This window comes from Triticum urartu, chromosome 2 (assembly GCF_003073215.2).
Source record: "Triticum urartu cultivar G1812 chromosome 2, Tu2.1, whole genome shotgun sequence".
NCBI lineage: Eukaryota > Viridiplantae > Streptophyta > Magnoliopsida > Poales > Poaceae > Triticum > Triticum urartu.
This window is the reverse complement of record NC_053023.1, coordinates 364,828,141-364,840,909: the sequence shown is the minus strand read 5'-3', so window position 1 is coordinate 364,840,909 and position 12,769 is coordinate 364,828,141. Positions and strand designations below refer to the sequence as shown.

At 44.5% G+C, this 12,769-nt stretch overlaps 1 protein-coding gene across 1 annotated transcript; it reads right to left on the bottom strand.

Annotated features, from left to right (window-relative positions):
- Positions 1 to 7,592: 7,592 nt before the first annotated feature.
- Positions 7,593 to 9,482, bottom strand: LOC125537320 (60S ribosomal protein L15-2). The gene is made up of 4 exons (XM_048700614.1): positions 9,321 to 9,482; positions 9,051 to 9,217; positions 8,089 to 8,286; positions 7,593 to 7,991 (listed from the first exon to the last, which is right to left on the bottom strand). Exons 1-4 carry the CDS (start codon positions 9,322 to 9,324, stop codon positions 7,746 to 7,748), a joined length of 615 nt encoding a protein of 204 aa, XP_048556571.1. The 5' UTR covers positions 9,325 to 9,482; the 3' UTR covers positions 7,593 to 7,745.
- Positions 9,483 to 12,769: the final 3,287 nt, after the last annotated feature.

Genomic DNA, 12,769 nt, shown 5'->3' with positions numbered 1-12,769 from the left:
AGGTGGTGGTGGGGGCAGCTAGAGTACCCACGGGCGACTTGGTTTGGCCCAACGTTTGTACCAGCGACGGCGTTAGCGAGCCATCGCATTGAACGGTACTGTTGCGTGGGCCACAGGTACTGTTTTTATATTAGAAATACAAAACCAAATACTCCCCCCTTCCCTATTTATAGGGCTTATTTCAAAAATTTCGGTTTCCCGTTTTATGTCTCAATTTGATTGTTTTCATCACATGCTTAGATTTCAAGATGCATTAATTCATTGCATACAAGGATTATGAGAAACTTGACCAATGTATGTATTTCATGCATGCATTGCAATTAATGCATTGGTAAACATTATTCTTTGAAGAAAACAAGCGCATTAATTGAGTGATTTTACAAACCACAAAAATTATTCCATCACTCATTATCTACCTTGATTGGTGAGATTTTTAAATTAAGGCCTATAAAACTAGCACAATGACATGCCCATATTACTAGTCTATGTTACTACGAGAGAGGACGTCCTACGCGCAGCGGCATCTGAAGCCATATATCTAGCCGCACACTTCATCGAGTTGATCCATGCATTGACTAGCTGTGGAAATGACCCTGGAGTCATACATCGCTATATACAAACGAATACGATGGCCACGTCAAGCTAGGTGGGCTCATCCCCTGCGGGTACGCATCTGACATAAGGACTTTTGTACCATGTAGGCCCGGTTTGGTTTTACTAAAGTGTCTGGGTGACATAGACTAGGTTGCGTGTACCTACGTTAGTCGGTCCTTTGTTCTCACCAGTTGCACCTAGCACGCGGACCTGCTGGAACTGAAAAAGGGCCGCCTGAGGTCCGGCTGGATCTACTCATCCCAGCCCAGAGCGATGGCACCGGCGACGGCCAAGAGATGAGTAAGGGCTTCTTTGATTCAAAGAAATTTTATAGAATTTCTGAAAGATTGAAATTCTTATGATTTTTTCCTATGTTGGTCCTTTGATTCATAGGATTGAATTTCATAGAAATTTTTTCTATAGAATCTTTTGTACTACATTTCATAGAAAATTTAACATCCACTCGAATCTCTTTTTACAATTTTTTTGTTTTTCCCGTGGCATCAAATAATCGTTACTAATTTTATAGAATTCAAATGGGCATGCCACTCTAACCCTACACTTCTCCTATTCTATGTTTTCAAAATCCTATGAATCAAAGAAGCCCTGAAACTTTTCTTTTCTATATTTCGTTGTTGGTCGGCGCCGGTCTTGCAGATGGACATGAGCCGGTTAATTTGTTGGGCGAAGTAAGGAAGGGAGCTAGAGCGCTGGACGAATTGGGGACGAGATCTTACCTTGCTGCGTGGCGGAGTGCGCTTGCGACGTAGCCCGGAGAAATCAAGAAAACCTTCGATGCGGCGAGCAATGCACCTTGTTTCATCTACAGCTGTGTGAGAGAGGTTCTACATTCAATGCGGGTGCGGCTAGAGGGTGGGGTTGGATTTTTCAACGTAGCGTGTGCAGGCTGCCTCTCCGACAAGATGTCGTGGGTCATTCTGACCGCGCGGCCATTGGCATGGACGCTAGTGCACGGCTCGCACTGCATGCCTCGATGATTGATGCATGTAGGCCGCGTCGCTGCTATTAGCTTAACAAATGTGGAATGTGTTTTTCTTTAATTCAACGTTAATTTCCAAATGAGGTTACATGATGGCGTTGCACGCATTGGTCATCTTGCCCAACGAAAAAACAAGCGACACGCTGCCCACTTGGTAAATAATGTGTTTTTCTAAATTAATGAAGTGTGCACTCTGTCTTATTGGTGCATGGTGTTTAAATAGGAAGAAAAGGTTACGTTACACAGTGCTTCAGGCAACAGCCTTGTACTGCCATTTGCAGAGTGTCCTTCCTTGATGTCAGACTGTCAGGTCGTACTGCCAGCGTGCTCCAATCTAATATGCATATACGTTGTCATCCCGAAGTCCACCGTTTCCTATACTTTAACTAGCATGCCATGCTGATGCGAATCGCGAAGGGCCCTGCATCGTTGATGCCGTGCGTTCATATGCCGCTGCATGCAGCCAGTGGCGGCTCCAGAACTGCAGTCTTGTGTAGTTATTTTTAAATTGTGTAGTCAAGTATATAAATTTGAACCAAAAAATTCAACATTTTTACATGCATATGCTAGTTTCATCAAAAAGCTGGGTAGTCAATTGACTACCCAAGTGATGAGTGGCTTCGCCACTGCATGCAGCCCTGCACTTCTCATGTTACCACCTCTATGATGAGAAATACTTCCTCCATTTCAAAATATAGTGCACCCGCGTTTCTCGAGGTCTAACTTTGACCATAAATTTAACCAACGAGATCAACTACGACGGAAGAAAAAATAATATAATTGAAAACTTATTTCAAATACGAATTCACTGATACAATTTTTGCCCCCGCCGCAATCGGTCTTGATAGTTAAATTTACGGTCAAAGTCGAAGCACGTGGATAGAGGAAGCACTGCATTGTGGAATGGAGGGAGTAACATAGTATGTACAACACTTCATTTATTAGGCTATATACACATCTTGCCTTGATATGTGTGATGTTACTCATACTAGTAGTAATTAGCTATGTGACTATTTTCATCTCTTTCTTCATTTATTGCATGCCACATCATTTATTTAACCTAGATATGTGTAATGTTACTACTATCTATGTTACTTTCATTATGGGTAGTCTAAACCGGAAGGGAGGTAGCATTGAATTTTTGTCGAAAAGGATCACCTGCTCAACGAAATTGCCAGTAAAGACCTCCTCTAGATAAAACTGACAAAAAAGACCCCCTCAACCGTGATGATAGGCGCGCCAGCCGACACGTGGCACCTGCCGCCGGATTGGTTTAGCAATGCATATTGACACATGCATTGGTTTAGCAATGAGCTACTCTATGCATTGGATTAGTTATGCCGAGCGGGAGCTGGATCGGAACGGGAGACAGGAGGTGGGCCCTGCCGCCACTACGCGAGGCGGCAACTCGGGACACGTGCTGCTGCCACCACGCCCGCTGGCGGCAGGTGCTGCTGCTGTTGCGCGTCCGACGGGTCCCACGTGTTGGCTGGCGCGCCTGTCGTCACGGTCACCCGCGTGTGTTTCGGCGGTCACCCGCGTTGACACATGCATTGGTTTAGCAATGAGCTACTCTATGACGTATGGGTCCCACGTGTTGCTAGAAATTTATGAAAGAAAGAACATAATCAACATTAGACTCTATTTGTAGAGTTTATCGCGGAGAATACAATGATGCAAATAGATTGAAGTTTTATACATTGATTTAAGAGAAATAATCATCAAAGGAGGGCGATATGCACGTACAAAAGCTAGCCAGATTTATAGTTCATGTACACCCAGTCGTCTCATAGATGCATTGCTCTCTCTTTTAAATACTAGCAAAAAAGACCCGTACGTTGCAACGAAAGAAACAAATCTTGCACGTCCTAGTTTGTGTTTCCACTTGAATGGCACATATTATGACTGAAATTTGTTGGCTGATCAAAAAGAGCAATTCGCTTTAGTACTAACTTCCACTTTGCACACTTTTTCAACTTGTAATGTAGTGTAATCATTTGTCCTAGAGGAATAGCTTCAAAATCAGAAATAGCTAGCAGGGCCACCCGCAAAAAAAAAAAAGAAATAGCTAGCAGGGACCCGAAATCATCTGATCACCAGCTGCTCTACTCAGCTCACCGTGACTTCATTTGTACACTTTGTTCGTTCACTCAATATAAGAGATGAGAGAGATACAGTAGTATTCATAAGAGAATCTATTCACCAACTGATGGTTACTCATCACATTACATTATAACTTTCCATCTTTAACTGGAGCACCAGAGTGTACGCAAGCAAGCATTGGTTTGTAACCCATAGAAGACCATTTTTTTAACCTACAAAAGAGAGAAATTTAGTCCATATGGGCATCATCCTTTTGCACATAGCTAGCACGGACCTGAAAGAGATACAAACAAACATTTTTCTGAATATTAGTACAGTACAAAGTCCTGGGTAGGAAAATCCATTGGCGCGCTCTTCCTCGCCTGGTCATGGTATCATTCACCGTTCGTCAGCATGCAGATCAGACACAGCAAAAGATTGTGGGACATACCTGATTTTAATAATGTAACAGGTTGGCCAACGATACCGTGATGTCGTTGTGATGGCCACACCCGTCGAGTTATCCTGTGGGATGCCGCCGCCGATCTGCTGACCCTGATCCGATCAAACCTGAACAGCCACCGGAAAAAGGAGTCAGCTAGTCATGTACGCCTCCTTCATAAAGTCTACGATCTTCATAACACCTCTCTGCATGGTATCACCGCGGCAATCGCCGGAGTTGTCCATGCGACCACCGACGATGTGCACCCGTCGCTGCAAATGGATCGTCGTTATCCATTGTACGCTTCAGTAGGTGCAGCAAGTGTACCAAGAACCTACATAACTACTCATTGATCGGTCCAACGCTGCGAGTGTGGGGGTTCAATCGCTTGCTGCGTCTTCCGGTACAGGTAGCCCACTCAATACTTCAGCAGGTTCTTCAATCGCAAGTCCAATATCTGAGCAGCAAAAAAAGTCAAAGACCTGAGCAGCAAAAATTTACGAGTGAAGTTACCACCAGTGGAATTCAGAACAAGATAGATCAGCCGAGGTTAATGCACTGCATCAACCTGACTCAAACTCCATGTTGATTTTTCAGCAGCATATCTTGTTGCGGTTCTCCTCCCAACCAATCAATCATGCGACGGTGTTCTTAGACTGTAGGAATACAATTACAAACTATAAGAAATGGGAACAACGAACCCTGTACAATTCACAACAGCTATTAATTTCAGGAAACAAACCAAAAAATGGTTTCTAATTCTAACTGCAATCTACTTTCAGGGATTCACATTAGTGCAGATCATTCAGTACAATATTTTTTGCCTAGTACACTGAAAAATCAAGGGGGCAAGCAAGTGCAGTCCCATAGCAAAATTCCTCTATACAGAAAACAACCTCTCAATACAGAAAACAGTAACTGTCAGAAGTTCAGAACAGAACTCGCAATGGATAACAGCATTCAGAAGGTTGTATCTTTCACTATACTCAGCGAAAATTTCAGAATAAATTATCCTTGGAAATTTCAAACCAAATACTGAAAATACATCCATAGACCCATGGACAGATTCAGCCTTGAAGTTACTTTAAAACGCCGCGCAAAATAGGAAGTCATGCCTGAAACTGCAGTCTGACGAAGACTAATAGTAACTTCAGATAGGCATATCTCCTAGGAAATCTGACGAAAAATTGCAAATAAATATTCGTTCGAAAGGTCTTGAAAAGATATATACAACTTTTATTTTAATGGTCCGGTCATATTCAACACCTAAAACCCTCAAAACGCAATCGATCAGTTACTGCACGCACTGCAAACAGAGTTGTGCAAAACAGAGTTGCGAAAACAAACAACAGGAATGGAAGGATTACTTCACTTCATACCTACAACAGATCACGCCCCTGCCTTCTCTATTTCGCTCTTTCTATCTCTTCCCTGCAGCAAACCTTCTTTCAAGCTGCCTCAAACAACATGGGTTTGGATGGATTGGTGTCCTCCTGAATACTCTGGCCCATGAGGCTTTGTTGTCCTAGTCAGAATTTGAACTTATCAATAGTTTAACCTATCCAGAAAGTGCAATGACAACCTTAAGAATATGCTCTCCTGAATCAGATTGGGATTGGACCGGAGAAGCTCACCTTGGCCTCCTCACATCAGTCGATGCTTGATGCTCCCCAAGCCGAGCCATGGTCTTGGTTGCCGCATCCAAACCTGCTGCAGCACACAACACACTCCTATATTTCGGCAAGCCCAAATTCACCTGCATTATTACATCTGCAAAAAATCATTACCAGGATTGCAGAACAAATACACAAGGTTTCACACTTTTGCTGGGACTAAGCTACATAGTACATACTGAGACATAAGCCATGTACCGAAATAATTACTCTATACCCAAAACCAAATAATAATCTAACTCAAAATAGCTCTTTCATGTATCACATGTTTAGATTCAAATACTGCAGTTGTCGACACCTCTACAACAATACTATGTTATCCTCCATTAATCATTCATATGATCCTTAGATCATCAATCCACCAGTACTGGTACTACATGAGTCAGGAAAGAAATCTTCCCTTTTCACAACAAAGGTAGCACACTACCCACTTCCTTATTTGTACAATGTACTGTGTGTCATAGTACAAAGCCTATACCCATTCATTAATCACTCACGCTCTCCCACTCACTTTGTATTGTCCTCATTCTCTCTTCTCCATACCATTCCCTTGACTGATACATAGCAGCACTAACTGAATTTTGTCGCTGGATCACACAACGTATCACACATTCAAACTATCCATGTAAGATTGGCACACAAGATCATCAATAAGAGTCTCCCTCAATTGCATATACATGCACAAAAAAGAAGTGGAATTCAGAAATTAATCAAGTAGATGTTGTATCTGAACCTCGATTTGGGGGAGGTGTCAGCGAGCCAGGCGTCCAAGTCCTCATGCGACGACGGCACGTCGACGGAGAGGATGCGCAGGATCTCGGCGGGCGCCATGGTGGAGGTCACGGCGGATTGGGCGGCGCCGGATCGGGTAGAGGAGGTGAAGGGCGCGCGGGTCCGGGAGGGAGGCGCCGGATCTGGCAGGTGGAGGTCCCGTGGCGGCGTTCGAACCTACAGGGTGAGCTCGAGGACTGGGCATTGGCGCTGGCGCTGAGCTCCTGGAGAGAAGGAGAGAAAAGGAGATTAGAGAGAGAGAGAGAGGAAAGAGAGAAGGAAGGGGAGCGGCGGCGTGACCTGGGAGTCGCCGGCGGCGGCGCCGATTGCCGGACGATGCGCGAGGGAGGCCGGGGAGGAGGAGGGTCGGGCGCTGGTGGTGGTGGCGTACGGGAGCGGCGGCACTCGGGCCTCGGCGGGCTGGATCTGGGTCGAAACGTTTTTTCCACTTTAAAAAGGACCGCGGGTTGAATTCAAAGAAATACAGGGGCGTTTTTGCAAAAACAGCGACGACAGACGACCAGAAGCAATCGACGGACGATGCGAGACTCATGAATGACACGTGCCACCCTTCATTTAAAATCAGGGGAGAGATTAGATGCTCTCCGTCCTTAAAAGAGTGTATCTCCAACTTTGTTAAAGAGTAAAACTATTTAAAAGTTTAATATGTTTGTGCAAAAATATATCAATATTTATGAAATCAAATAGGTATATAATAAAAATATTATATCATTACCAAACGCTACTAATTTGGCGGCATAAATATTGATATATTATTATATAAATACAGTCAAACATAAAAAAAATTGACTTTTCAAGAAAGTTGAAAATACACTCTTTGAAGGACGAAAGAAGTATTTCCCGATTTGATGGGTACAAAAGGCTCATGAAAAAACCAAAAGGTATACATAAGCAGAGCTTCAAATTTTGACATTTTATGGAGCCATAATATATGCACACCGATAACTTAAGAAAAGGACATCAAAAAACATCAAAGCATTTAAAACAATAATCAGCACACATCAAGGACTACTTAAATCATTCAAATTTCACATAACACAGGCACATAGCAAATAGTTCAACAGGCATGCCTGGACGTTCAGCCACAGAAAGGTAGCAAAATTTGACGGTGGAAAAGACTCCAGCATAGGACAGGTTCCACAGGACATAACACCACGTAAGCTTAACGGTAGCGGCGGAGGGAGACGGTCTGGTTCCTCTTCCAGGTGGCTCTCCTTGAGGGCCTGTTCTTGTGGTGGCGGTGACCCTTGCCACGCAGACCACGGAATTTCTTTCCTGCAGAGGTGAGACCACGCAGCTCACGGTGCTTGTGCACAGGCTTGCAGAGCCAGTTGATCCTTGGATCGTTGCGGACAGCGCTGTGAGCAACATCAACAAGGATGACCTCAAAGTACTTGTAGGTGGAGTCCTACATCACAAGAAATGGAAAAGCAGAGAAATTGATAAGGTCAGAATAATAATTCTCAGTCATTTCAACAAATTTCAGCAATGAACAAATGCTATACCTCATTCACCCAGTAGGAGTTGAGGACACGAAGACCACCAAGCCTGCGCCCAGCTCTTTCCTCAGCAACAGACCTCTTGTTCCTCTGGAACTTGAGTTGGGTAATACCCTGGTGCTTGGGCTTGCCATAAACAATACCCTTGGGCACTGGGCGCTTCCTGCCACCACGTCTCACACGGATACGGTAGACCACATAACCCTGGAAACAAGAAACATAGGTAGTCAGATAAGGGAAAACACCAAGCAATTATAACATGGAGAAAAGACTGCAAAGCAATAATAAGAATTAAAGAGACAAACATCTGTTATTGGACTAAAATTCAGAGGAAACAAACTATGAGCAATTTAACCAAATGGTACTCGTAATATCTAATGCCTTCACGAGTTAGTATAAACTCAAGCAACTTACGGCGTATATGCGAACATACTTGAGTGTGTACGAATCACATAGAAACAGGATCTAAATGATTAGAGTAAACCATGTCAGCGCCACAAAAGTTTCAGGAACAATAGATGACATGGTCCAAATTACTTCTCAGAAACACGTGTGCAGTTAAGGAAAGCTGTTAAAACATACAAACATGTGATCAGGGCATCACAGTTGTAAAGTCAGATCCGTTCCAAGACAAACTGCCGTTTATGTGCAATTAAGGAAAGCTGTTAAAACATACAAACATGTGATCAGGGCATCACGGTTGTAAAGTCAGATCCGTTCCAAGACAAACTGCCGTTTATTATTGCAGAAGAATGGCATATAACTTGCATCAACTAAAACTAAACCATGCTTCGACGAGACAGAAAAAGGTACATTTTCCACGCACAACGAACAAAAAAATACATACGCAGAAAACTATATACATAAGACAGCAATCACAAACATAGTCAGCATGATTTTTTTCACGCCCAGCCATGGCATCGTAGAAGGAACATAAGAGAGGATTGGATCTAAGAGATAAACCAAACCTGTTTGGCCTTGAAGCCGAGACGGCGTGCCCTGTCGGGGCGGGTGGGCCTGGTGATGCGGACGATGGCGGGCTGCTGCCTGTACTCCCAGCAACGCACGCGCTGCACGAACCTCATCACGTCGGACTGCTTCCTCCTCCATAGCTCCGACACGAACTTGTACGCGCCTGCCACGACGAATCCATCACAACGAGTGCGCGATAATACGTGGGAGAAGGCAAACAGGCGAGATTGCTGGAGAGAGAGGAGCTGGTAGACGGAAGGGCTCACCCATGGCTGCGGCTGCGGCGGCAGAGGGCGGAGGCGGCGGGAAACGGGAGTGTGTGGTGACTTAGGGTTTCGAAGATGCGGGGAGAGCGGTCTTATATCGAGGAGATGGGCGCGTGGTGGCCGTCGGATGGGCTAGGGTTCTGGAATGGTCGGCCGTCAGGGGTCCAGTGTGCTTTCATCGGCCAGGAAATAGGCTTATCTCCGTGGCACCTGGGCCTAGCAAAACGTCGCGGCACATTATTTGTGCACGGAAACTATTTCCTTTCAAATATAACTTCGACCTAAGAGCTCAATAAGACATACTCGTTACAGTGACCTAACCTGCAGGTCCTATGAATCAGCAATGAAATGCGACGGCAGAAGCGCCGGCTCCTCCCCGCTGCCAAACTCCATCCGAAGATCCTCCTCGTCGTCGCACTCGCAGGCGGCAGTGGTGGCCTCGATGGCGCCTCGAGCACTCATAGATGCAGGAGTGTGAATCTCGCCCCTCAGGAAGCAGTGTGGTGATTCGATTGGGGGGGGGGGGGGGGGGGGGATGAAACGACCATGGGGGAACTTTGGCGAGCAAGAGAGGATTAGAGGGAGAATTGTGGAGCTCATCTTGCCCCGCCCATGACCGCCGACGCAACAAAATCAAGGATCTCTCCCCGAGCGCCTCCTCTCCATACTGTGTTGGCAAGGAGGCGAAAGAGCGATCGCGGCGGTTGCACCGGCGGCGAAGGGGTCGGGGTAGCACATGATTTCCTTCGTCTGATGTAGAGTCACCGGATTTTCCTTCGTCCATGGGAGCTCGCAAACGCAGTTGTCTCGCTTCCCCAAACCGCATTTTCATTATCTTTTCATGTGTGCTGGGGCCACGAAATCGGCACGAAGACACAAAGTCATACGCGAACGACACGAGGGGTCTAGCCGTCTAGTCCCAGCCGAGAGACATCGCGCCTTCCGTCTGACATGTGGTAGTCCAGAGCGCTCAAGGAAGCCCTCTCACCTGGAGTGCTCACATCGGTGTATTCCTTGGGAGCTTGGAGTTTTAAAGGACTAGTAACGAGGCACTGCACGTGGGGGCCTCCTATATGACGCAGCACGTGCCACGGAGTGGACGCGCGCACCCCTGGCTGCCCCCGCGCGCCCATTTTGGGTCGGCCCATAAGCGGCAGCAGGAAAGCCCCCTATTGTCTTGTTTCATTTTTTTTCTTAAATAATTAGGGAATTCGAAAACTTTTCAAAATTCAAAAAATAATGTGAATTTAAAAAAAGCTTGTCAAGCCAGAAAATGTCCCAGAATTCGAATAATGTTTACGAATTTGGAAAATTGTTCATGATTTCAAAAAATGTTCGTTATTTCAAAAAAAGGCTATTGAATTTGGATATTTATGAAAAAAATTGAATTTACCGAACATTTTTAAACATTATGGTGAAATTGTTTTGAATATGATGAACATTTTATTAGTTAGATGAGAAAAAGTTGAAAACACATGGATGAATTGTTTTGAAATATGATGGGTTTTTTTACATCGATGAACAAATTTCGAATTTGATGAACATTTTTTAAATGATGAATAAAATTTAAATTTGATGAGTTTTTTAAAAATCAATTAACAAACTTCGATTTTGATGAACATTTTTTAAAATGATGCACATTTTGAATTTTATGAACAAAATTTGAATTTTTATGAACATTTTTAAAATCCTGATTTACACATTTTGAACTTGATGAACAAAATTTAAATTCAAATGAACATTTTTTTGAGTTCAATGAACAAAAAAATGTTCATGGATTTGAAAAGAAAATTCACAAAAAAATGGTGAACAAGTAAAGAAAAAAAGAAAAGGGAAAGGAAGAACAAAAAATAAAAGAAAAAATGAATGGAAAATAGAAAAAGGAACAAAAAAAGAAGAAAGAAAAAACAGGAGAAAAAGGAAACGAGAAAAACTGGTTCAGGGAAGGTCCTAGAACCTTCCCAAAACCGGTTGGGGTGAATCCCGAGTTCGATGGGCCGGCCCATGGAAAATCTAGTGCTCGAGGGGGGTGCGCACTTTGTCGATAGCCGGCGACCTACGCCGTATAGAAACCACTCTGCACTTGTTGACCAAATTAAACATAACAATCTTTATCTTCACCTTTTTTACGGGATAATCTTTAGCTTTACCTAATAATAAAGCACGGTTGCTTCTGTCCGCTCACTGTCACGGCATTTTTGGAGAAAAGTCTCTGAGTTTTTTGGTATTCAACCTGCGGTCCTATTTTAAGTGGTTATATGAGAAAACGTTTAGTTCTTACAAAGGACCCTGCATTTTCGGGTATTCAACTCGCGGTCCCTTTTTAAGTGGCTAAAAATCTAAGAAACGTTTCATTCTTGCAACAAGGTCTATGAATTTTTTAGTATTCAACCCACAATCCAGTACAGATGGCGCTCGAGCGAGCATGGCGCTTGAGCGGTAGAGATTGGCCATGGTGGTCGCATGACGCAGCAAGAGGAGGGTGTCGAGGTGCAGCTGAGTTGATGTTTAATGAAAAGAGACGAATAGGGCGCTAGTGTGGTGTCGGACGGGGTTGAGCCATGCGATGGCGCCATGGGCGGAGGCAGTCGGAGCTGCGCGTCATGGCATAGAACAAGAGGAGGAGGAGCATGGAAAGAAGAAGAAGGCGAATGGATGAGAGTAGAGGCCGGAGAGGCGGCAGCCTCACCGAAGTGGCGAATGCGCGAGGGTGGCGGCGAGCTGGATTGAGGGGTGCCGGGCATTGTGCCTCTCCTTGTGACGGCACTGAGAGGAGATGGGGATCGGGAGGCTGATGGGATCGAGCTAGGTTAGCGGTAGTGGGGTTGGCTGGGCTTTAGGGGTTAAGTTGGCCGGCGTGTGAAAAATATGAAGAAAGGGAAGGAAGGCTCCCGCGTAGGGCGTCCATAAATTTAGCGAATCATCCATAGGCTGGCGCACAGTGCGAGCAAATTAAATGGATTCACCCATAATTTAAGGGAATTAAAGAAGAATTAGGAAGAAGAGAGCATGGTATGGCAAGTGGATTGATCATAATTAGTGGAATGCATGTTGCATGATGCCTTAAATAGCATGCTTGTATGGATAGGTACAATAAAATACCTAGAGAGACTAGGCCTAAGATAACGTTATAAGCATGGCCCTAAAATTGATTCTATCTTCAACGACAACCCTAAAAGCATTGTTGGGCCAAAAAGTTGCATTCTTTTCTCACTTGAGGCTAAGATACACCTCCTACTGATCATAAGTGATGAAGAAAGTTTGTCTTGATGCAAAAATTGCTACAAATGATGCCAAAAACATTGCGTATGAACGCTCAGATAGTGCAGAACTGCCAGAGTTGGCCACACCCCGCGCAGGGGGCCTACTGTGCTGCGCATTGAGATTCCAGAATTCTATTATTTTATCACATTAGGTTGTTTTTGAATTATTGATAAACCGTTATGGTG